At 38.4% G+C, this 27,463-nt stretch overlaps 1 protein-coding gene across 2 annotated transcripts in view; it reads right to left on the bottom strand.

Annotated features, from left to right (window-relative positions):
* The window catches only part of TSNARE1 (t-SNARE domain containing 1), a 362,567-nt gene that overhangs the window by 37,312 nt on the left and 297,792 nt on the right, over nucleotides 1–27,463 (bottom strand). For both annotated transcript variants that reach the window (XM_026047164.1, XM_026047163.1), the window contains exon 11: nucleotides 19,001–19,116. In XM_026047164.1, coding sequence (XP_025902949.1) covers nucleotides 19,021–19,116 — 96 coding nt within the window. In that variant the 3' untranslated portion in view covers nucleotides 19,001–19,020. The remainder of the gene's footprint in view (nucleotides 1–19,000; nucleotides 19,117–27,463) is intronic.

Consider the following 27,463-nt stretch of genomic DNA (forward strand, 5'->3'; position numbering starts at 1 on the left):
CTGTTACTAAGGTTCTTGAACAGTGGAACACGTTGACCAGAAATAAGCACTCTGCTTATGGAGTCTCTAGCCTTGGAGATATTCAAAACTGAACTTGGCCCCACTCACAGAAACCTTCTCTAGGTGACTGTGACTAGCAGCTGTGTTGGACGAGATGATCTGAAGAGGTTCCTTCCAACTATAACTCTACGATGCTGTGAAATATTAGCAAACTGTTTTTTCTTTTCTTAAAGATTTACTGCATTTTTTAATATATATTTGCTGCATTTTAGAAGTATTCTGGTTAGTGGCAGGATGAGAGAGTGATGCACTTTACAGTAGTGGTTCCCACTACTAGAATTGTGGAAATGAGACCAAAAGGGCATGAGATTGCAAGGAGTAAACAAATATCAGGCCTGCTGCTCTCAGATTATGTATCTGACAGTTCTCCACCCTCCACTAATCACCAGCTTGTTCAACTCTATATTTTCATCTTTCTCTTAGCAGTGAAGAGCTATTCCTGAATGCTCAAGAGGACTTATGATGGCTTTATGCACTTCACTGCTGTCACTGCCTGGTTATGTCAGTAAGTAGCAATAACTACCACAATCTGAGTTGGGCGAGGTGCATCTTGGGTTAGACCTTGTAGGACTCTCATTTCAGCAATATGGCCAAGTTTATTCGCCCAGTTCACGGAGGCTGGATGTATGATTGCCATCTATAGCACAGTAAGATACAGCCATTATGTCCAGAAATGTCTAGATTTTTTATTTCTATTGATTCACTTTATTCATTTTATTTTTCATTATCCATTTTCTTCATCATCATTTAATGGCTCCCATCATGTCACTCGATTGAATGCGTCTCTTGCCTTTTCTTCCTTTTATTTTTCTGGCCTCTTGAAAGATATTTATCCAGACTTGTGTATAGTCAGTAGAAAGTATCAGGCATCTCCTCAGATATTTAATCTTGACCAAAGATAAAGCTTGTTGGGACTAATTAGACTCTGCTGAAAAAGCTAAGAAAAGTTACACCTTTTTAGACTAGAAAGGAGCTTAGAGAACACATTCTGAAAATCTAACTTTTAGATGGCCAAATTTAGGAATATGAACATCCTCTTCCTCCATTTGACCCAGTCTGCTTCTCCTTATATAGTGTTAGAGCTAGCTCACACAGGGATTTTTTTTTGTGTGTGTGAAATAAGATATAAGAAAGAGAATCTTTTCCTGATGAATATCAGCACCTTTCCCAAGCAAAGGAGAGTCACAGCCAGGCAAAAAAAAACAATTAATGGTTTGGTGGAGGTGGTGAGGACTGTTTCCATCTGAACTTTTTGATAGAGAAAAACGTAACAGAGCTGGAAGTAATAGAGTGCTGATATATATATTTATATATGTATGTATACACACATATCTATATACGTATAATGAAGACAGATGACCTACTGCAACACAATAAGATCAGTTATGTGGGGACCCCAATAGATAGGATCTGTTGCCTTTAAATACACACAGAAGAGTTCCTGGTATCCACAAGTAAATTAGTGGATCAAATTCAGCCCGAAAGTACTCTACAGATATCACCAAACACGTCACTGATATTTTTGGTTAATTTTTCTAATTATGGACTTTAAAGAGAGAGAAGGGGCAGATAAAGTGTCTCTGAACTTGAAAGATGAGAGCATGGGAGCAACTGCTACAAACGCTCTACAGCATCCAGCAAGTTACTTATCCTCTTTGAATCTTAGTTTTGCTGCCTTTAAAGCAAGGGTATGGACAGTTCTGTGCCTCAGAAGGGAGCTCAGACTCATAAGTCACTGCTGCCAAAAAACCTGCTGTGTGAAAGGCTTGCAGTGCTTTTATTACCATCTGCCTTCTAACATCTTCTCTTCAGCACACCGTCCTACAGTCCTTTATGAAAGGAATGTGAGGAATACAATAGTGTTTAGCACTACATGCTGCAACCGCTTTTTATTCTAACGAGGACAGTATCTGGCTTCGTGCTGAGCTCCAGAATGGACAAGCTGATGGTTCATTTCATAATACAATATCCATTTAAAAACTCATTTTATTTTTTTTTTACACTTGGCTACATATAATTCTGCTGTCTATACTTTGAGAAGCAAGTCCCTGTACTAAAGCTTTGTAAAACCTGATAGTCTATTTCTCATTATGTCCATAGTAATTTCAATTATTTTCCTTTGTCTAAAACTTGTTACACTTTGATGCCTGTGGACATTTTAGGTAACTACTTTTTAATTATCTGACTCAATACACAACAAAAGACTATTCTGTGCGGTTCTCCTCCCAGGGTCCTCTTATTACTCTAAGCATTAATAATTCTTTTCCTTAATATTGCAGAGCTGGAAGAACTTAGCAAATTTGCCCTCCGAAAACACCTTTGGGTTAGAGAAGACCCCCCAAGACATGTAACCTAAATGGATAATTAGTCTAAACACATTTATGCAAATTTAGAGAAGAGGAACATAGAGAAAAACAAGTCAAAGATTTGCATCAAAACTAAGAATTAAGCTTGGATAGTCACTTCCCTTTCCTTAAGAGTCACCAAGCAAGTCCTTATCTGATAAGTGTATAGGCTGAAAATAAAAAAGAAAAAAAAAAGGTTTTGTGCATCATGAGATATAATAGCTTCTTCATTCCTGGGGCTTTTCCATCTACATGAAGAGAGTGATGGGACTCCAACTGGGTCTTACTGTCTGTCCTCCTCAATATCATGTCTCTCTAATATCACAGGAGACACATTTGCTAAGTCTTTGCTATCTAAGGGTTTCCCAGGGATAGAACGAAAACCTTCAGGCAGAACCTCCCAATTCGTTTCATTCACTTTGTTGACTGTCACTCCCATGCACAAGCAAAAATACAACACAAGCCCTCATTTATTTGTTAACTTTCAGTGGATGAATCAAGCATAGTGGGTCTTACACACCCTGTACTACAGCTATTGCAAAAGGCTAAAAATTAAAAAAAAAAAAAAAAAAAAAAAAGAAAAGGAAAAATAGTGAAAGAGTGAAAGCAGCTTCACAACTTTTGTGACAAGGTATGGTGCAATATCTCACTATGCCTATGAGGTACTCAAAGGCCATGCCCACTTCCAGACACCATAAAAGAAGCCAAAAATGTACAATAATGTTGCCTAAGGGCCACAAGGGAAATCCACAATGCCCAAAGCCAAGGGACAGGAGGTGATAAAATGCACTGCAAAACTACAAGATATGCTTAAGTAGTATTGACTTAAACCAGGCCTTGTCATGTGGTCTTGAGGACAGGGATTATCTTTTGGCTCCTTTAGACACTAGCAAAAGTCCAAACAGGGGCTCCTCCCTCAAAAGAAAACAAAACAAAACCACACAAAGCTAAAACCTTTGATCTCTTCTGAAATACCATCCTCACCTGAAAAAAAAATGGCTCAACTGTAAGAATGTTTCTGCTGAATCAGGTTCTGGGTGCATAATAATGTTGAAAATAATATTAAGTTCAGAACAAAGCTCAGTAATCTCAGTAAATGCTAATAGAGTTTTAATGCTTTTTTCATTAACTTCATGCCCTTTCATATAGAGCTGGAGGGCTACTCAATGATAAGAAAACCCCACCGATTTAGACATGTGAATGGATGCTAAATGCTAATGTTGGAAGCACTGGGCATTGCTCACAGCACGGCTTTGACAGGATAAAGATTTTATAGAGTGTCACATCAGGACTTGTTGAGCAGGCTGAATGTCAAGAGAAAAAGCAACAGCAGGGAAAAAGGAGAGCAGGAGTATCTCTGACTTTTTTTCCTTTGAAACTGCAATAAAAAAAAAAAAAGATTTTTTCTGTAAGTAAACCTAATATGAAGCTCAAAAAAAGAAGATAATATATATGTGTGTGTATACATATGTATATGTATACACACACATATATCTGACAGACAGCAAAACCCCTGCCTTTCACTGGAAAACCAGGGATAGGATGACAAAATTTTGGCAAGCTGAAACTTTTTCATTACATTTCAGCAGGGGATTTGGTTGGCTGAGGTGCAGCACAAAGTCTAATACTTCTTTGTTGGTGGGGGGGTTTGCTTGTTTGTCATAGTCACGAACAAGATAGCTCCTGTATCCTTGCATGGAGGTGCAGGCCTACAATGGCAAGAACAATGTTCCCCCAGGGCCTTATTTAATGTTTCTAAAGCTGAGCATTACTCCAGTGCATCCCTTTTCCTCCCTGTTTGTCATTTTCCCTGGTTGTATATTAAAGTGGGTGAGAAAAGCAATCATCATGCCCATTTGAATGGTTGCCCACCTGTACATAAAAATTTGCAGCTAAATCACCTTCACTGGGTTCAGTGGCTTCCAAGTTGATGTCTGACCTAAATGGTATTTAGAACCTCCCTGTTCAGAGAGGAAAACATCTCAAGAGACCAAGTTCTCCATCATTAATGTGCGTATTGAAGATAAATTAACTTCTGCCTGTGGTTAACTTCCACCATTTCCACTGCTTCAAGAGGTCTGCCCAGTGTGTGTAAAGTGAGATGGGATGAAACATACTTTAAATGTCATGTTTCATAGAAACTGGCACAAAATTTGGGTTCATTGCTTAGATTCTTTGCAGTGGGTATGAAATACTTGATGGTGCCTTTGTTCTTTGAGGAAGACAGGAATTAAGGATTTGCTTGGATACCTGATGTGGCTCAGACTAGAGTCAGAGCTCCCACTGTATTAGCATCACATACTGTAAAGGTCCAAGCAACTGCAAGGTTGGACTGATATAACTCAACAGTAAGGAAACAGTAAGCACAAGTTCAGCCATGTTGGCTTTCTGGGATGGATGAGTGAAGAAAAGGGGTTTCTGACAAAAATTAGAGCAAAGGAAGATATGTGGAAGAATACGCAATATATTGCTGGCAGGGGATCTGCCATATATATATACATATGTCAGGGGATCTGCCATCTTATATATAAGCTGGCAGGGTATCTGGAGGCAAATGAAGTGCACGAGCCATTCCTAAAAACACAATTTCTAGCATGGGAGTTTTTGCATAATCCAGATATGCAACTGTGGGAGGGAGCAAGTCAAATTGGCAGCCCTGGGATGAACGACCCGTCCAACTCATGGTGCCACGATGCAAACTTTGAGAAAGTGTTGCTGGCTCCTGCCTGTAAGCCATGTCATACATGTGGCATGATTTTCTGACCGTATCAAAATATTATGCTGCTCATAGGACCAAAAATGTTGGTCAGCTTTTGCTAAAACAACAGACCCACCTACTTTGGATCTCTGCTGTGAGGCAGAAATGTACATCAAGACTGCCAGATGAGTTAATGTCAAATTAGATGCAGCACCAGCCTCTGAGTCCTTTTATCTGCCACTTTGGCTAAGATCAGCTGAAACGCTTCCAACGCCTTCCTCAGTTTAAAACTCTGGGGCCTGGAGGCAGTGTGTTTTCTAGAGAAGATTTGCAGTTGGCATGGATAACCCTTATCAGTCCAACCCACATTCAGTCCATCTCACAGTCATAAAAATAAAGCTCAAAAGAATCAGCTTTTCTTTGGTATATCCACAGGGATTTTTGCCTTCAAATCTCATTTTAGATCATCTTCCCTATGGTATGTTCCAATGATGTCTCTGCTTGGAACTTAAGATTCAGGTCAGAGTGAAGGCACTCAAATTCTGGACAGTACAATCAGAGGATCCCAGAGTGATTCATTCCATTGGTGGAAATTTAAGGTTCATGCCAGTTGCCTGCACACAGCCATTCAGCACCATTTGAGAACTGGGGTTTACAAGACATCTGTGTGGGAACAGGAGCAATGATAAGTGAGAACTATGCCCTTCTGGACTCTGAGCTGAGGTCTAAGTGATGTAGCCTTGGGCATGTCAAAAGACATTAGACATAAATGTGTGGGCAACTGCACAGAGCCATTCAAAGTAGCCAGAAAAACTGCTGTATAGGCTGCTAGATCTGTAATGAGGTCAAAACAATTGGTTCATGTGAAGGCAAATGGGTATCCAAAGTAGGTACCTTATTCTTGAATTTCACTCTCACTTAGGGTGAGAAAAGAAAAGAAGTGGAACGATCTGGAAGACAGATAGCTGTTTTCCTGGCTACTGAGTAGCCTTTTCTCTACTCTGTCTATAATGCACATATCTTACCAGAAAACAAGAGGAAGAAAAAAAATCAAAAATTACTCAGAGCAGAGTGAGATTTCCTATTCTGATGGCTGTAAGCTCATTAACTTCTGGGATGTTTAGACAAAAGCAGCCTCCATGACCACTAATTACAAACAATACAAAGAGAAAGAATGCCCATCTTCTGGGCTTTTAAAAATGCTTCCAGTGCAAAGGGGGAGCATTCAAGGCTTAATCACAACAATGGCAAGTAATTCTAAAGCCTTTTTGTATTGTAATAAGCAATTTAAACCAACAGTATGCAATTTACAAGATATTTCACTATGAAATTAGACCCTTTTCAAGAGAGGCCTCTATGTCTACATTATGCATTAACAGAAATGTAGAAATACCCACAAGTGCACATGCACAATACTTAAGGCTCTGTCTGTCAGTATTTGGCCCCTAAGCTAAGTTCATTCTTTGCAACTGAAGCTATCCTCAGTTCCATCCCTCGCTACAGAGTTGTTTGCTTCACCTACCCAAAGTTCATGGCCTTTGGTAGCTGAGTGCACCAAGTTTTAGGTGCATGTGCATGGGTGTGCAAGTTTTAGCAAAGGATTAACATGCTGACTTCACTGAAATGAAATCCTTGCAATAGAAAATGTGACAGAAAATAGTTCTGGAGCACAGCATTAAGAAAAAGAATGATGTCAGCAGATCATAAAGCATAGTATACGTTTCAAGCTATAAAAAAGTGTGCTAAGTGTGCTAAGATGACTACCTTCCTTTACAGTATTTGAACAAGACTCAAATTTTGATGATGTCAAAATTGAATAACAGAAAAGATTGTCCTTTTCAGACTGCATACACCTTGGCACTTCAGTGCTTCTAACTGCAAAAGAGAGGAAAATGCAATTTAGCTGTCCCTCACTATTCCTCCTGGCTTTTGCCTTACACTTTTAGATGGGAATTCAAACCCAGATTCTTGACCTGCAACGTTTGAATCAGAGTACTCTCCTACAAGTCAGAAGACTATGAGCTTGGTAGCTCTGCTTGGTCTTTCTTATAGTTAATCTATAGATGGCAAACAAGCACAATTATATGTTAAGACAGATGAAGGATTAAGAATATTGCAATTCTTGGCTTAATACTGAATACTTAAGTGGGAGTGGAAAAGGTATGACAAAAAGAAAGACCCATTTTCCCCATATTCAAGCTGATGAGGATGTCTCCTTTGTCCAGCTGTACATTAGCTTCTCTCTGAGCTAATCTGACTAGATTTATGGTAATGTTGCTCTTTAGTTTCTCTTCATTTAGGGAAGTAGGAGTTCATGAGAGATGGGAAATGTTCCTCTGTGATCCCTAAGAAAAACTGCATGCCAACTATGAAAAATCTGCCCACGTGAAACAATGCGGTATTTTTTGAACACATAGTCTACTCAGATGATAATAGCCAATTAGCTACATCTATTGAAGGAAAACAGAGCACAAACACCACCTGGGGATGTAGCTCCTCAAACTGCAGAGTTTAATCATAAATTAAACATCTTTGATACAGATTTATTGTATTAAGCAACATAATACATGTTGATGTACATACAATATACATTTACATAGATGGCACTCATTTTAAAGGATTTTACTAATATGGCTAAGCTAGCAGAAGATAAAAAAAAGCAAATACTCACATTCCTTTTTTATTCCCATGGTACAACTTTTTAAGTGTAAATCAAATCTATTCTGGGCTTCAAGGGAATCTTTGATCCTATCTGTTCACTAAGAGAAATTCATGTCCATAAAATAAGGAAACAGTCAGTGCACTGGATCAAGTGATCAAAGCTAGGTATATCTGACCATTCTGAATGATAAAAAGCATACATAACTGAATATATATCTGACAATATTTGCATCTGCTATGGCTGAGAAGAAAACACTGATTTTAAGCCATTCCTAAGTAGTTCACAGTGCACACAGTGGCAAATTATCCAGGAGCAAAGAAGAAAATCAGAAACCATTACTAGCAGTAGGGGGCAGGGAAATATAAAAACTGAAGGAAAAATGGCTATTAAAATATATTTTAGTCTTATAAAAAGGGCCTTAATGAACTATAAAATAAATAAGCCTTAATGAACTATAACAACCACTTACAATTATTTCTATACTAATAAGACTGTAGAATACATTTGCCATATTCTGGTCATTAACAAGATAAGCTTTGGAATACATAATTTAATAAAGGAGAAATTCCACCAATAAAGGAATTCCAGGACCTTTGTGTGTCTGTCACCCCACAAATATATTTGAATGTCAAAAGAGAAAATTTTTTCAGCCAATAAATATCCAAATTTGTTCATATGAGCTAAAATATAGCTTTGATAGTTTCTCTTTTGCATCATATTTCTATTCTACATTATCTTTAATGCTGTGCACTTGAAAAATGTAAATAAATATTGGTTATTGTGATCTGTCTTACATAGAAAATTTAATAGGAATTCTTAATTGCATGTTGTAAACTCAATACAAATGGTAGTTATAAAAATAAGAACAATTTTCTTGAAAATAATTAACAAGAATGACTCCTCATATAACTAACTTTATAAGACATGCAGCTCGACATCAAGCAAATAGATCTTGCAAAAACTGAAATAAAGGAAATTCCACTTAAAAATCACACACAAAAACCCATGTTTTCTTACTGTAAAAGTGGTCAAATACTGTGCCAGTGTTTGGAACAGGTTCTCAGAGAGGTTCTGGATGGTTCTTGGAGAAACACAAGACAGGACACAATCCTGATCTACCTGTACTATGTTATCCTGCTTGAGCATAGATTTGGATCAGATGATCTCCAGAAGTCCCTGCCCACTTCAAACATTCTGTCATCTGTATTGCACTTAAGAGGTTATAGTTATAGCTTTTAAGTAGTTAAAAAGATGCAAAACCAAGAAGCAAAGTTGAATGAAGACAATTATCATTGGACTCTTAAACTGAATGGGCTTTTTTATTTTTTCCTGTCCCTTTTCCAAAAAAATTCCTCCAATCCAGAATGATGTCTAAGGGGCTAAAGATATTTTTTCTTCTAAAAGTACTCCATCACTCTCAAACTTCAAGAAGAAAAAGATGACCTGAAAATCTTCCACAGACAATATCTCCTTTTTTTTTTTCTTTTAATCTAAAGAATAGATAGATGATCAAATCTATCTAATTAATGCCATTTAATGAGTTACTGCTTCTCATCTGAAAGGCAGCAACTGATGCAATGTTATTCTTAGCATGTTTCCATGACATGACATCAAAACTAATGCGTTTCACTCTGGACTCTCAGCAGCCAGTCCATGAACAGCTATAGTTGTTCAGCAAACAAGAGGTAATTCAATAAGTTAAAGTGAAAATTGAAATGATCTACCCTTATGCATCTACCCTTCGTGCATCATTTCAGTAACGTAAAACTTTGCTGATCTTCCAAGAATTTGGGATGATAAGATTAATTTGAGATGCATAGCTGTAATATGGTGTCTCTCTGTACAGACTCTCACATCATTTCTGATGACCTAGTTCTAACAGAAATGGTTTATGCACTTTATAGCAAAGTCATTTGACACTGTAATGAAAAAAAAGTCATTTCAGTATAAAAATATGGCTATCAATTGGGGAATTAATAATCTGTCAAAGCTAAAGCAACTTCCTTACTGAACTCAAAAGGAAAATAGCCATCTCTTCAGCAGTTTTTAGGAAATAGAGACAGTTATTCCTTTAATGACTATTTAAGTCAAATGGCTTTTTACAGATCCATTGAGAAAGGCTATTTTGAGAGCTGAAACATATTCTGTAAATGCAAAGTTGTTGTGAAGCAGATTCCAACTCCTATTAAAGTCTAATGAAACTACATGGGATATTTCAGAAATTTCACTGAGTACAGCAGAATTATAATTCTTATTTTAAAGATGGTTTGAGAATTTCCCATCCCAGAGATAAAGGCAATTAGAAATAAACTATACGTATATTAAAGAGATTACTTATTAACAAGATATAGATATTACTCAGATGAACCAAGGAGGTAGATAACTATTAAAGACATGACTAAGCTAAGTCATGACATGACATAAGCCAAGTTAAGCCAGGTCTAGAGCTGTGTGGAATTTTTTGTTTTGTTTTGTTTTTAATGAAAGTATAGGAAGAAAACAACATTGTAGAGAAAGTCTTGAATAAGCTCTTTTCACTCTACCTGCTTTCATCCTCAGCTTTAAAGCACAAGTCTCAGATCCTTATGCTTGTTTTTGCTTGGATAAAGGCACTTAGTATCATGGAGGAACAAGACAAGCTACAGCAAAGGGTTGGATGAGGCCATTTTCCATCTGGGATGACTTCAGCAGATGTTCCTGGGATCGAGTCATACACCACTTCAGACAGTGCTTTTTTTTTTTTTTTTTTTTTTTTTTTTTTTTTTAACCTATAATGGCTTTCATAAGACATTGAAATGCTTATGAACCCACTGACCAACAAGATGCTTAGGCTCCAATTTCCTGAGATAAAGCTTGGATGAAAAAACATGATAAAGATTGCCGAAAAGGAAGAACAACCCTGCCATATACACAACTGTGGATGACCTTTCTCAGAGACATAAGTGACACACTGAAACCAAAGTGGTCCATTCACAATGCACCTTCCTTCACAGTCAACTGTAATAACAGGTTTACTCCTCTTCTTAGATGACACTCTTCCAGTAGGGTGTCATTTCCTTTGACTACACAGCCAAAACATTTCTTTTTTAACCCATTGTTTCCAAGGAAAATCCAGTGTCCTATCTATTCGATTTTCTTCAAGAGCACATAGATTCCAAATTATTTTGCTTTGAAGCCACCACCAAGGATAATATCCATATAAACTTTCATATATCTTCTATATTAATGGTATATTACATCGCCCCATTTGGCAAGTGACACTGACATACTGCACTCAGCTCTTTTCCAGGGAAAATATACAAGATTCCTCACCTCAGCAAACAAGTTTTCTGCATTTACATCTCAAGAACAGAGAAAGATAGATTACCTAAATGTATCAGAATCTGATATTCTCAGAGTTTCTATTACCACTATTGTATGTACACAGAAGGAGAAAAAAAAAACAAAACAAAAACAAAACAGAAACAAAACAAAAAAAAATTGACAGCCTTTGAGACTGATTTTGAAGACAAAACATTTTAATAATTCCAGCAGCCTTGTTGTTTCAATAAGTTTGTTCTCAGAAAGCGTAGAAATAAGATTGTATTTCTAGGTTACTTAGGGAGAGAAAAGAAAAAAAAAACAAAACAAACAAAACACAATTGCAGCACTTTAATAATGTGACTAGGGAAAACAACACTTTGTCTAAGATTTGGCAGAACTGCAGTGCCTTTTCCAAAATTTCTCTCTCTCCTTCACACAAAGCTTTCAAACATCATAGAACTTGCTGAGATTGAAATGCTGATAAGCACAGGAACCTTGCCCATCAAGTGCATGATCATCTCCCATGCAAGTGAAATTTCTCTCCAGACAAGAATAGCTTCTTGCTGCTGTAGCAAGAACAATGCCATACCTTCCCAAACTGAGTTCATGAAACCGTACTCATCTCAGAACCATGAAGGATCAGGAAGAGCTATGACCACTCCTGCTCTTCCATGTTCTTGTCCTCTTTCACATAGTCATTTCTTAAGTAGCTGTAAATGGCACAGCAGAAAGACCATCAGAATGAATCAGTATGGGCATTTTTTTGTGTTCATTACTGCATTAGAACCTGAGTGCACTGAATGTCAGCCTCTTCTTTCAGATCCTCAGAGGCGTGCCATCATGCTAAGCATTTCAAAGCAAAAATAGCTAATGTTTGCATCTTGTTTTTAGCAGCTCAAATCAGGAATTCTCCATTGGGCTGAAGGGTCTGAACTGTAGGATTATTATGAAGACTATGGGAGTATTCTCTTTTCCTGCCAATTTTAAAGAAAGATTGGAGAAATCCGAGACAGGACTCTGAAGGAGCAAGCTGCTGCCTACTTAAAATTCCCACTGACTTTGGATTCAAAAGAGTAAATTCAAGTTACGACATTTTAATTGAGCTGCAGGAGGCACTGGCATGTGGGAATTCAGTTTAAAACAAGGAAAAGAAAAAAGGCAAATAATTTTTCCTGCCTTATCTCTTTTCCATCAGAGAGTTAATGACCTGGCATTATATGACACCTGCAATGATCATATTGATGGATAATTACCAAGTTTTGGTCTGACATGTATTCAGCCTCAGCAAACTTCCATCAAAATGCTCATGTGTCTCAAAGTTGCACGATGGGTAAGAGATTTGGGGAAACTCAGAGAACTAAGAAATAAGTCTGTTTCCTGGCCTCCCCCCTTTCTTGTTCTACGTTATTTTGAAGGTCCTTTTTTAAGAAAATGACCTTTTGTCCTTTAAAATCTGATTTTTTGGGGGGCAATCCCTTCTCTATGTGGCTATATCTAGGAGCTCATCTGGCTTTCATGGAAATAATTCAGTTTAGAACTGCAGACTTGGCCATTGGAATCAGTAACATCTTAAGGAACATAAATATCAACTGGATTTAAGAAATGGGGCCTTTTATATATATATATATATCAACTCAATTATTTATTTAGATAAAACTTCTCAGGAAATTGATCAGTGAAAACTCAGATCTCCTTCCTTGACTGGTTGAAGCTTGAAGCACATAAAGCTGTCGAATCTATTGCAGCCTTCCTGCCAAAGCAAAACTTGAGCAAGTATGTCAGGATCTAAGCCATTAAGTCTAAAGATGAGACTAAAAGACAAGAATTGAATGATGCCTGTTTGTAAGTTTAAGATCCTTTACAATATAAGAAGAAATAGAAAGCAAAAATATTGCAAAGTTATTGATTCTTGTCAGGGCAGAGGGGTGAATTATTTCAGAATTTGAATGACAGTTGGCAAATATGATGACCCTAGAAGGTTCAAGAGGTTGAAGTAACTCAAACTCTCTCATGGTTATTAAGTCATGTACAGATCTGTAGCATAAGTAAAAAGGACAATAAGTAAAACCAATCCCATAATATTGATTCAAAAGGCAAAAGCAATCCCATGAAACAAAGCTGTCTATGTTTTGTCCTCATTTACTATGTGCATGTGGCCAATTTATTGCAAATTGCATCTTGAGTAAGAACTGCTGTTCTCTAACAACCTGATGTTGTGAAGCAATAGATACACAGAGCAAACAACAGATTTTCCATTGCTTGTGTTGGAGAAAGATGCCCACATGCCCCCAAAGAAGGAATTACAGTGCTCTACAATGCCAGTGTGTGACAGAATTGCTTGAGAAAGGGGAAACAAGGAGAGAAAAAAAAAAAAAAAAAAAAAAAAAAAAAAAAACAGGGCCTAACAGAATTTACAGCATTACAGAGGCTTGCTTGAGGTGAGGGACAGTTACTACCTTCAGGATGGTTGGTATGTACGGAATCTACTTCTCCATGATTCCCTTGGCAACACAACCTGCCCTCCTAGCACACACTAATGAGAGTAAATGAAGAGTGGAGCAGAATGGAGACACCATGGTCAAACTTTGTTGGCTTCCCTGTGGAGATGGTAATCCGATGGCGCCGTGCAGCTGATGAGTCAATGGAGGGTGGGGCAGAGTGAAGACAGCGTGGTCAAATTCTGTTATACTCCCTGCAGAAGTGGCAACCTGGTCATACCATGCAGCTGATAAGTCACATGGTATGATAAGATGTCTGGTACTTGGCCAACAATGGTGGCAGATCAGTCCCTTCCATTGACTTTGCTCAATTTTGTTCTCATTCTAATCTCATTATAATACCAATAAACAATCCCATCCTAGAAGTTACCTGCTTCCAAGAAACAACCATCCTTCACTGAGCATGTTCTCTAGACTTTCAATAAAACAATCAATAACAAAAGTAAGCATGACTAAAGTCACTCAAGGAAATATATAAAGGTGAACTAAGGAGGGGAGTAGGTAGGATGGAGGAACGAAGAAGGAGGAATGAAGGAAGGAGAAAGAAGGAAGTAGAGAGAGGAAAGACTCCATCATAACTTCTGGATCAGTCAACAGGCTGAACCTCTTTCCTCCTCTCCGGTCAGGATGCTGCCTAAGCAGACTCCTCAAGGTTGAGCCCTCTCCCATCTTCTGAGGTGAGTGATGATTGCACATTTGTACACTAAGCACTAGCTCAGAATCCCGCACTGCAATAGAGAATTTCCTGAACTGACATTCGAAACCTGTTCTCTAAATGTTGCCTTTGAAGAAATCGTGCTACTTGTGAACTTGACTACTTGTTTTGAAGGCAATTGGGTTTACAGTCAACAGGCTGTTCATGAATCCAATACTGCCTGAGTCAGGTCTATAGCTAATTATACTATTCATGAACTCAATTCACTGTTTTGAAGGTGATCAGACCTACAGTTGACGGTGAATCCAGTACTGCCAGACAGACCTATAGTTACCACAGTATTTGGTATCCCTACTAAGAGATAAATCCAGCCGCTCTTAGCCCCTCTAACCTTAGAGGACTGGCTGGAATGCAAGGCCATTCATCTCATATAAAATTGGGCCTCCTCCTCCCCAACAAACCATAACATAGTTCCTCAAATAAACATCTTGTCCTCTGTGAAAACTGCAGCCCACTACTGATACAAAGTCTGATTGCATTTGTTGGTGTGTGACTGATGTCCTGCCTCAGAAACATCTCCTCTTGCTTCCACAGGGTACTCGATAGTCTACCCGAATGCTCTTTGGTCTACTTATAAGTCTGGGAAAGGAATATAAAATGGAGCTCTCTGAGGCTGGGCTCAGAAAATCCTGTAAAATAAAAAACTTTTCTGCTCTCCTGGCTTCCAGCTCTAAGTTTTAAAGCTATCTGATGAAGATGTTCTTTGCTTTTTCAGTCTGTATGTCAGAAAGGGTCTTCTCCTTTGAGTAAGTGACCAAGAATACATGTTTTATGATTACTATCATGCTGCAAGAAGACAGGGTCCAGCATATAGGGACATGGAGCATGAAGTACTCAGGATGAGAAAGCAAAAAAAATAAAATTGTCAAAGACAGATTGTATAAAATCAATTGACAATTGGACAGTGTACAGAATACATTTAATCACACAGTCGGCCAATAAGAGATAGGCAAGGAAAATTGTGAATGTGAATGGTGGCGGGGAGGTGAGGGAGAAGCAGAATCAAAATATTTCTCCCATTTTTTTTTTTTCTTATGACTGAGTCACTAAAATCAAAAGAATAAAGTTGCAGGCTTAGGAAATAGATAACCAGAACTTAATTCTTGCTTTTCCATACAGATTAGAGCTCTGGTCTACACAAACTCTCCAAATAAAATAAAATAAAGACTGGTACCTCTTGCTCAGGATATTTTGCATGTTAAAAGTTATGCTTGTTCAAAAAAATGACTGAACAAATTAAGAAAGTTGGAAGGACTTTCTAACTTTGGAAAGGTTAGGGGAAAGGAAAGGACTACATTGATGGCAATTAAAGGCTAAATAACAGCTCTCGGATCACAAAGGCTAAATTCCCAGCTCTGGGAAGGCTGGGAGAATATTTTGTAGAATGATCACTGTGAGAATATTTTGTAGAATGATCGCTACTGCCCACCTGCCTATTTTTTCAGCTTATCCCATGCATTGCTGTGAGCTGCCACATCAGCTACTTAGCAGAAGTACACTCCTCTACATTCTTGCTCTTTATGCATTGAGGGATTCCAAGGTTGGATAAATCATTAAGTCCATTGGGTCTAAGGATCTATATAATGCAGTCCATGTACTGAGTTCGGAAACCTTCATCTGTCTCACAGGGATCTCGGAAATGGGGAAGATATTTTGTGCTTTAGAAATGTCTTGCAAGAAAAGGGCACAGAATAGTCAAGTTATCTTTTTTCTTTCCTTCAGCAAAATAGTTCAAGTTGCCATCAGAAAGCATGCTTTCTAGCCTTCAAGTACATTTAGTACTTTCCTCCAGGTTTGTCACCTTTTTCTTCCCCCCAATCAAGAAAATGCCTAAGATGTAGGATTCCAACACTCTTGATTGTCACTTTTTGTATTTTTGCACTGACCCAAATGAGTCAGAAAAGACAGAGGACATAGAAGATCCATTCAGGCTAAGAAATCCTGACACTAGACAAAGGCATTGTTGAAAGAGGGTGATTCTATCTTTTTAAGATGTTTACTGATGTTGAACTGCAACAGCAAAAAGAGCAGCTGCAACACGCTTACAATATGAGCAATGTGACCCAAAAGTTTGCAGGCTATTTTCCTGAGGTGGCAACAAACAAATGTGCAGACAGAAGTCCCCAGGAGTTTCTCCAGGTCCTCGGTAGATGCTCTTCTCTCTCTCCCCAGACAAAACTGCCCCAAGGGAGAAGTGACATACTTATGGCAGGGTCCTCACAAGGCAGAAGCCAGGGCTCACAGTGCTCTGAAACAGCTGGTCTCTCTGCACGCACTGAGCCAGCACTTGTGATGCCATCGCTGCTTGGGAAACTCACAGGAAAAAACATTTTTTTCTGATGTCAGGAAAGGTTCATCTGACAAAGTCGTATTTAACTGAAGAAAAATAAAAAAGTGTGGGTTTTTTTTGTCCTTATGAGAACAATGATTATTTTACTATAAGTATTTACAGAAAAAAAATGAAGCCTATATATTGATGATCAGTTAGATAATATTGACATAATTTATTTCCTTTATTTCACTGCGTAGTAACCTTCAGATTTCACAGCTGCATTTTCAACAGCTAAAGAAACATAGCCAAGCCATCATCTAAATGGGGCACAAACCATGTCAACAAGGTGGTTGGTAAGGTTTCTTTTGACTCCTTATTTATTCAGCACAGAACAAACTCTTGGGTGACAGGTTAAATGGAAATTCTGGCCAATCATTAGCAAAGCTGGGCTTTCATTTTGTTATATGTCCCAGCACAATTCAAAGGATTTTGCAACCACTTCATCAACTAGCTTTTTTCCCTTTATTCTTTCTGAACTGTCATGTAGAGCTGTTATACATTAAAACCCAGCTGTCCTCCATCTCCCAAAAGCATGTAAAGCAATTTTACATAACAGTTTGTTGAGGTAGTTGAAACTTTAAATCCACTGATATTTTAAAATCCATTTGCACTGCAATTCAGAATAGAAAAAAAATATATGTTTTCCAAGAGCATAGAAATTCTGAAAAAAGTTTCTTTTCTGAAACCTTCAAAATGTAAATGTGAGATTTACTACACAGCATCTGGGGTCAGTCTAGATTAAGAATAGTTTATAATGATCAAATCCATCCTCATTCAAATATAACTCTATGCACTTTTTGCCTGTACTTGCACTGCTGGAAAGAAGCTTATGTTTTAGAAGTATAGTAATTAGTTTCCAAACTGATAATAGAAAGTAGAGCATTACACTTTTCCTAGGGCTTTTATTAAGATCTCTAGCTTCACTTCCTTCTACATGTGGATCTGTTAACAGAAGATTAACTCTAGTTTTCCAATGTACTCTTATGTTGGAATATTCTGCTTCTTTGACATTATCTGCTAAAGTGACTTAAATTAAAATATATCTAGATTTAGTTAACTGTTGATAAGATTTGTGATTTCTAGGGGCTGAGAATATAGTATATACAAAATAAGTTTTATTATGCTATAAATTACCATGAGGCATCAAATTTTCAAACCAGAGTAATGTATTGCTGAGGTTACTCTAGGTTTAAATCATCAGGACACATCACCATCTGCAACTGTACACAGTGTCTCTAGTGTAAAAGAAGGGTGAAAATATATATAAAATTAATACAGGCATATGTTTAACATACATAAAAGTATCATAAATCATAAGAGTATCCATACTGGATCATGGAAAGGTTCACCTCATTCATATCTATTCAGCACTGGCTAGTAGATGATTGCATATGGAAGAATGAAGTGTATAAAAGTATTTATAAGTATTTCTCCTACCTTATGATCTTCCTCATCCAAAAAATGAGGAGTTGGTATTTGATAACCTTCAGCAGAATTTTCTTCTGGGGATTTATACAGCCCCCTTTTTGTATGCAAGTTTTTGTATTCACAACACCATGCTGTAAAGGAGCTCCACAGCTTAAGCACATGTTCTGGGAAGAATTATCTTTCTGTGTTTCTATTTGAACCAACCCCTGCTAGCTTTCACAGCACCATTTAGAAAGAAGGCACAGAAGTGGGCAGATAATCCTGAGATGAAGGGACAGCATTATCAAATTTCATCTTACAAGAGTTCAGCATTACAAGCAACAAAAGTTATCAGTCTCTTGAGTTTTCCTTCTGTTAGTTTCAGAGGATTGTTCAAAATAAGTAATTTCTGCTTAAACTACCAAAAATGTTGTAGTTAACCTGAGTATAATATAGTATTGACTAGGTAGGGGTTGATATCCTATGCGCTTTATGCACATGATGGACACGTGAATTCTCTAAATCAGAAGTTGTCCTATCTGATATCTTCAGGATATTCTCACTAAAACTCTACGTTCTTGCTTCATCACTCAAACGAAAAAAAAATCTGCTATTGCAACAGGCATTTGGTAGAAATTTTGTAAATTCGTTAATCAGTCCCTGAATAATAGTTTACCTACATTCTGGAGAAGCAGGCACTCAGAGATTTTCTCTGAGACAGAAATACAGAAATTAAAGATGAAATAACTTATTTGATTCATTCTTAAAAAAAGAAATCTATCTTATCTTTTCTTTTTAAAGGAGTCATAAAAAAGCCAAATACAATACAAACACCAATTTTTTTCATACACCAGCCTTGAACCTGAAAATGTAGATACATTTTTCTTATCATTATCAGCTTGCTTAGCTGCTTCTCATCTGAGAGAGTTGAGAGTATGAGAGTTCTGAGTATGATAAAAGAGTTAGATCAAGGCTTTTACCTGTGGAAACTGTGTCCAGATCAGTGTTTGACTGAGACAGCGATGATTATGACAACAAATAGCAGGACAGTCAAAGCGACAGAGAGAAGGCAGCACTTCCTCTTCCTGGCACGTTGCTAAAAGAGGAGGAAAAAAGGAGAAATAAACACATGGACTTTTCAATGGGAAGATGGAAGGTAAACCCATGAAGAAATATTGTTAAGTTTGCATTGCTGGGACTATCTGAGAGATCTCAATACAACACAAACCCTGTCTCTTCCTCTGGATTGGCCCATTCTTCTGAATGACTCATGTTTCTCTCATTAATATACGCTTTCATCTACTAAATGATGTTTTTGTACAACGGCTTTGCCTTTGCAACCTTCACTTCTGGACAAGTAACATGGTCGAATCATAGAATCATAGAATCATAGAATGCCGAAGGTTGGAAGGGACCTCAGAGGTCATCGAGTCCAACCCCCCTGCTCACGCAGGGTCACCTAGAGCACGTGGCACAGGGCTGCATCCAAGCGGGTTTTAAAGATCTCCAAAGAAGGAGACTCCACAACCTCTCTGGGCAGCCTGTTCCAGTGCTTTGTCACCCTCACAGTGAAGAAATGCTTCCTTAAGTTCCTGTGGAACTTCCGATGCTTCAGTTTGAAGCCATTTCCTCTAGTCCTATCCCTGCCCACCACTGAAAAGAGGCCGCCCCCCTCCTCCTCACTGCCTCCCTTGAGGTATTTATACACGCTGATCAGGTCCCCCCTCAGCCTCCTCTTCTCCAGGCTGAACAGACCCAGCTCTCTCAGCCTTTGTTCATATGGTAGATGTTCCAGGCCCCTGATCATCCTGGTAGCCCTGCGCTGGACTCTCTCCAGCAGCTCTACATCCCTCTTGTACTGGGGAGCCCAGAACTGGACACAGTACTCCAGATGTGGCCTCACCAGGGCTGAGTAGAGGGGGATGATCACTTCCCTCGACCTGCTGGAGACGCTTTTCTTAATGCACCCCAGGATCCCGTTGGCCTTCTTGGCCACCAGGGCACAGTGCTGCCTCATGGTCATCTTGTCGTCCACCATGACACCCAGGTCCCTCTCTGCGGGGCTGCTCTCCAGCAGGTCCACCCCTAATCTGTTCTGGTGTCCAGGGTTATTCCTCCCCAAGTGCAGGACCCTGCACTTGCCCCTGTTGAACCTCATGAGGTTTCTCGCCGCCCAGTCCTCCAGTCTGTCCAGGTCTCTCTGGATGGCAGCACAGTCCTCAGGGCTATCAGCTACTCCACCCAGTTTGGTATCATCGGCAAACTTGCTGAGGGAGCACTCCAGCCCTTCATCCAGGTCGTTAATGAATAAGTTGAACAGGACCGGACCGAGAACTGACCCCTGGGGGACACCACTAAGTACAGGCCTCCAGCTGGACTCCGCACCATTGACAACCACTCTCTGCACCCTGCCATCGAGCCAATTCCTAATCCACCTCCCCGTCCACACATCTATCCCACACCTTTGGAGCTTGCCCAGGAGGATGCTGTGAGGGACASTGTCAAAAGCCTTGCTCAAATCCAGATAGATGACATCCACTGCTCTGCCCTCATCTATCCAGCTGGATATTCCTTCGTAGAAGGTGATCAGGTTAGTCAAGCAGGATTTCCCCTTGGTGAATCCATGCTGGCTACTCCTGAGYACCTTCTTCTSCTCCATGTGTCTGGAGAGAGCAGCCAGGATGAGCTGTTCCATCACTTTCCCGGGGATGGAGGTGAGGCTTACCGGCCTGTAGTTACTAATGCATGCCAAAAGTTCAGAGCACAAACAACAAACCTGCTGGGGTGTCCTGTTTTCTTTTAAAGTTGATCAATGCCAAGTCAAGCCAGGAAACCTCTGCCTAGAGCTACAAAATGTCTTAAAAGTCAGATGTGCTTGTTCGCTTCTAAAATGTCAGAGCTTTAGTTCTGTCAGAAGATGATGTCAATGGTCATTTAGTATCTCAAATATTCCTAAGGAGATTTTCTAGGGCTACACGGGATCACTTAGGGTGGCATTTCCATGTGTCTCTTACTCATGGATGCTCTGTAGTGAAATGCTCATTTCAGTACCTACCCAAAGAACATCTTAACCATCTGGAGAACAAGTAGCTTTATTGTCTGGTAGCTTCAGCACCAGTCAGGACTGACCCAGTTCAACATGTGACATTAAAGGCTGGACTGATTTGACTGTTTCTGGAGAGAGCTAAGCATGGTGTTAAGACCAATCAGGCATGATTCAGACAAGGAGCTGCTAGCTTTTCTATTACCATGCTGAAAAGTTCTCGGTATCTTTGCTGAATCAGCATAGCCCCAGTCAGCTCAGGTGTTTTATTATGATTTTCTATCTTTTTGCCTTTTTTATCCCTTGTTTTCAAGATTTTAACGGAAAGGAAGAGGAAAGGATATTTGGGAAGAATTTTGCTTAATTGCATCTCCTGTAAAGCAGTCGATGCTACCAGATGACAGGAGACAGACCTGGAAGGGACATATCTCCTATTACCAGGCTGTGTCTCAAAAAATCTCTACTAATATAATTCCACAGATATACACCTAACTTACCTTTAGAAATAATCACTGATGTACAAAAGAACTTGGGACTACAAGGGGAAAAATAAAATTGTAATTAACTCTCCTCCTCCTCACACACTCACACATCCACACACAAGATCCTAGAGAGGATGTGGATATATCCACCCTTGAAACTAGGCCTGTTTTCAGTGGGAGTTTGGACAGGGACCTTCAGAGGCCTATTCCAACCTATCTCACTTTATGTTTCTATGATTATGATCCCTTGAATTAAGCTTAATCTGCTCTTATGTGGAAGTGATAATCCATTTCCAAATCTACAGACAGACCTCTTCTCCCCCAGGCAAGTTCCCTGCTGCCCTGAGACAGATGCTACCAGGTTTGTATCTTGGAATTAGTAACCTCAGAATAGTACCGCTACAAATACAAAAAGGAAGGAAAAAGAAAAAAGAAAAATGTATTATTTATTTTAGGACATATATTTTTAAGATATTCTCCTATGCTTCAGACTAAATACCAGCCAGTTTCATGACTCTTTTTCCTGTTTTTCCTTTCCTCAGTTACTGGAAATGTTTCTTTCTCATTGCCTACATCAATCAATGCAATTCCTTATTTTCTTCTACTTTGGTGGGCCCCAGCAGGGGAAGTACTGAAGCCTCCTCTCAGTCCCTGGTGCATGGGGCTATTAGCACAGTAGAGATATCAAGAGAGTTTGATCCCCCACACAAACTGAATCTTCATTTTTTTTTCTATTTATTTCTAAGAATTATCAACTAAAATTGAGAGAACAGTTTTTTCAGAGACTTTTAGGTTTCCTCATAAATTCCCAGAGATGCCAAAAGATATAGCTGCTTGCTCCATCCTTTTCTCTACCTGGAAAATATGGATATTATAGTAGAAAGTATAGAAGAAATTTATCATTAACTTTTTCTGCTTTCATTTTAATTCTATTATATTCTGACCCTAGGTTGGAATACCATTGTACTGCACTGCTCTACTTCTGTAGCTCTGCCCCTCGCTGTTGTAAGACCATTTCCCATGATATATAGATTTTTTTGATGAAATTGGAGCTAATCTGTTTTCATTGCACACATTTGCCCAAGATGGAGAGAGAAAGAAGGAAAAAAAATATTGTGGGGAAAAAAATAAAAATTTACTGTAAGTAATGGCTTTTTGCAGTTATTTTTGCTGGGCTCAGGTTTTAATAGTAACACATAGTATGGGTAAAGAGAATTTTTAATCCTGACAGAAGCTCTTTAAACACACACGTGAAATCCACAGGAATGAAAAGCAGGGCAGGAATCAGCAAGGTTATTTGGAGACACAAGTGAAAATTACTTTATATTGACAGGAGATGTGGATGTGCCTGAGTCTGGAAGACTCCTTTTCCCTCACTGCTTCATCAAAGGAGCTGCAGGTCTCATTTTACAGCCTAGGAGAACTTTCTTTCTCAGGGGTGAAACGTGAAATGTTAAAAGGTATTTTAATTATGTCACAACGGATAGTTAAGTAATTACAAGCCATTAAAGTCCACTGCAGCCCTAGGCCCAGAAAAGCAAGCTGTAGCTTAGAAATTTGTAAGCAAGCACAGTTAAAAGGAGTAAAAATAATGATTGTAGCTAAGGATTCAAGAGCTGGCTAGGGAAAGAATAAATAAAAAAGCAAATGGGTCCAGAGGAAAACAATAATCCTATACTTATACAGAACAGAAAACATGGAGTCAAAACCCTGAAGGATTTTGATTCGCTTGTGGAAAAGTAGCATCGTGCTCCTCTATTTCCCATTGTCGTATTCCTCTCTTGCTCTGCAAAGCATAGGGCAAAGCAGTTTCCAAAACTGGCTGTATTAAAGAGGTTAAAAGCCCTGAAAACAGGTATATCAGTTCACGCAGATGTCTGCTGTTACATCTAGTCTATTCTGGTCATCTTAGAGCAAGATACAGAACTTCAGAGCAGAGACAGAGGAAAGACCTAGAGGCTCCATGGTGTGGCATTTTCTAGGTCTCCTGCAGCACAAAAGCCATGTTTAAAAAAAAAAAAAAAAATCAGGAAGCATTTTTCAACAGTAAGAATTACTACAAGAAATTCTGGTAGCATCATGCCAGGGCAATCAGGGCAATTTCCATTGTAGATATATCCGCTATGGAGATCTGATTCCTGCAAACCCATCCAGGTAAACAAATAACCACAAAATAAATTTACAAAAATAAAACCCACATAATAGCAGCCTGCAGTTGTTATATTAGGTCAGACTCATTTTTAGAGGCCTCTGTTGGGCGATGAAAAAAAATCACTTTGATTAATTTTGAAGTAGTTTTCTTCACTGTAGGATTAACAAACCTGTTTGACACAAAATGGTACATTTTATATGCAAATCTCCATAGAGAGGCTTTTGTGACATTAAAAACATTTGTACCATTTTGTTTCCCCTGCCCTCAGAGGTCATCTGGACTAAAGAATTTTTCTATGCACTTAATAAGCATTTTTGAAAGCTAATTTGAGGTCTGCTGAATTGAGAGCCCAAGTCTGTGTTTACTTTTGGACATGTTTATATAGAGATGATGTTGTGAATCTGCAAATACTGCCACTCCAGCATTCACCATCAGGAACTCTGCTGAAGGCTGGGAAATTCTCATGAGGAGTAAAAAAGAAATATTGGAGTAACATAGAAAAATATCAGACCTCATGTACGTGTTTACCTTCAAGTGTTAGGTAAATATACAGAGGAAAAAAAAAATCTCTATCCATTTTTGCCAGTGATTCTGTGATTATTATTTTTGTTACTATATTCCATTTATATTGAGAGGATTCCTTTAGCTAAGTCACTGCACAATCACCTCCTATATGATGGTAAACAGATAGCATTATTGCAAGAGAACTGGCGAATGTGACCTTTAACGTGTATACAAATTCAAACACACTGACCAAATTTGGTGACCTTTATGGAAAAGCTTCCTAATGGAGTAGCAGTGAATTTGCTATTAAGTATCACTGCCTGTGCAGACTGGCTGGAAAAGGCCAGAAATACTAAGCACTTTTGGTATATTTAAATGAAAAGAAAACAGACAATTTGCTTAGGAGTAAACCTTAAGAGATGCAACAACAACAGGAAAAGTACAGCTCACCCTAGCAGGGGAATAACGCTTTGCTGTCTCACATTGCTTTTCTGCCACTATCACTGCATCATTTTGACCAATTTCAAGTTTCCCTTTTGCTACTCTGTCCACACAGTTGCCACTCTGCACTAATTCTGTGCAATCTTATTCCCTTGAAACTTTCTTCCCAATTCACTTTCTAATCATTTATATCTTTTGCAGATATCCTCAGTGGAACTAGTGGTCATCTACAAGCAAAATTGCCAAGCATTTCCTATGGTAGAATTGTGCTTCCTGACACTTAGATGTTTAGCTGGGGATAACCATTCAGGCTGACATTTTTCACACCTGAAGTCTATTTCAGGTTGATATTTATGTTTTTTCAAAGCTTTTATATATATATATATAAATATAGAGAGAGAGTTATATCTCTCTATATTATATATATATATATAGAAAATATACAGAAAAAAAAAAAAGTTTTCCTATGACAAAAACAAAACAAAAAAAGATAATGCAAGCATTTTTTTTTCTAGCGTCTTCATGCTCTGCAGCAAAATGAGGAATGTGAAGAGCAGGGAGAAAATGAGAAAACAGCTTTAGTGTTTCTAGGAAAATTTGGCTCCTCTTGGGTATGATTTACCCAAAACTCCAATTCATATACATTTGTGACTAGTTTAACATCAGGGTAATTTTCTGAAGAACCTCATGTATGCTGAAGGGTCTCCAGTCATGGTGAGCATTAGACCAAGGGGTTCTCTAAATTGTTTTCCCTAAGAGCAGTCAAGGGCTGATGGCAAGGCTATACACAACAATTTAATTGCTGCCTTTTCTAACTCTTGAATGCTTGAATTAGCAATCTTAATAAACCCTTAAAATATTTGTTTTTCTCCTAGTGGCTGAAACATCATTTACAATAACACATGTTAAGAGCTTACATTTCTATCATGTCTTTCAAGGCAGCAGGCCTCCAATGAGATTTACAAATTTGCTATAAAGAGGATTATTATTTTTTTTCTCAGCACTGGAATGAAGCCACCTACCTCTGGCTGAATTCTACATAGCAAATCTTGCCAACAGTTTAAAGCAGGTAATGACTATTGTGTGTAGCTGAAACACTAGAGAGCCTGCAATTTCCCAAAGTAGAATTTGCACAGGCTAGCAAAGGAAATGTCCCTATATTCTTGCAGAAACTGCCTGGAGATGCTTTATAACCCTGCATGGACAGATTCATACAGACCTGAACTCCACTAAGTCTAGCCTGGAAACACAGGTAAAAAGGAACACAGAGGAGGAAGAACAATTCAGCTACATTAAAGCGGTGCTGTGCTCAGATAAAGTTTTCTTGCTGAGTAGTATTTATTAGATTACATTCCTATGTGAATGCAATCAGACTAAACAATCCCAGTAGCCTCAGCCTTTCCTCACAGGAAAAGCTCTCCTCATAGAGACAAGCTGAGAGTCTTAAATAATTGCCAAATGAGCATCAATAAAAGACCAGGAAATTTATGTTACAAGAAGTAGTGGCTAAAGTTGCATATAGGTTAACTCCAATGAAATTGAGAATAAATAACAATGCCTCCGTACTATTGTATTGTGTGGGATGGAATGAAATTTCAAAGATGCATGGTTTTCTTTAGAAGCCATGAAAAATTGGTTAGGCAGACATAATTTCTGTTATAAACTTTAAATTAAATATAAACAAACTCTTCAAGGTTTTGAACAGTATTTTCACTTCTGTTATTTTTCCATTTCACAGTGGTCTATGAGTTTTGAGTTTTCCGATGGATCACGCGAACATAATTCCAGAAGGTTGCTTCAACTAGTGCACTTCTGCCTCCACAAGAGAGCAGAAAGTCCTGGAAAATTTATTGTCAGCAAAATATTCTCCTGAGGTTTCCTGCTTTAATTTTCGGATGGAAATCCAGGGAAATTTGAACAAATAAGAAAGTTTAGGACTTGCATTCAAGTAAAGTTAAAATAGTAGCCATCATTATTGGCAGATCTAACATCTATTCCTCTTTCTTGCATTAAACTGCTAAGTGAGCTTCTGGAAGTCACTTAACTTCACACTACCTAAACTTCCCTTTTTCTAAGATTAAGGATGTTACTTCAGTAATTTGATAGAGTATAAGCAGGGCCACCTGCAGTGATGACTATCCATTTTCCAGTTTGGGAGTCTTGTTTATCCTGGGAATTTTTTTTATTGTTGTTAACATCAACTCAATGCTGCTTTTTTTTTTTTTTTATTTATACCCACTTTTGTTTTTGCACTTAGTTTTTTTATTTTAGGTAAACCAGTTCAGCCTTTTCTAAGATTAGTAGCTTTAACATCTTCCTGGAAGATATCACTTCAACTGTTAAATCACCTAATATAATTATGGGTATGACATTGGAGTTCACATTTCTGGGGCAAAATGTGCCCCTTTCCTTGATATCTCAAGGAATAATATATTTGTTGTTGGTATATTTTTTCCTAAAAAAAAAAAAAAAAAAAAAAAAAAAAGACAGTCTCTGAGTGGCTCCTGGAATAAATTTTAATTTCATATACACCTTTTTTGGGGAAGTACTGGGCCAGTCTCCTAAGCCCCTGAGAAGACAAGCTTAGTAATCAGTTTTCAGAATAAGGCCCATGAAGTGTCTCTGAATACTTCCACTTAAACTGAAACCCCATGGGAAGTTATATATTGTTGGGTATACAGAGAAAAATTCAAAGGCAGAAATGGAGATACAGATATATGAGAGAGAGAGAGAGAGAAAGAGAGAGAGAGAAAGAGAGAGAGAGAAAGAGAGAGAGAGAAAGAGAGAGAGAGAAAGAGAGAGAGAGAGAGAGAGAGAGAGA

Source organism: Nothoprocta perdicaria, unplaced genomic scaffold (assembly GCF_003342845.1).
Source record: "Nothoprocta perdicaria isolate Ctin4 unplaced genomic scaffold, notPer1 scaffold_48, whole genome shotgun sequence".
NCBI lineage: Eukaryota > Metazoa > Chordata > Aves > Tinamiformes > Tinamidae > Nothoprocta > Nothoprocta perdicaria.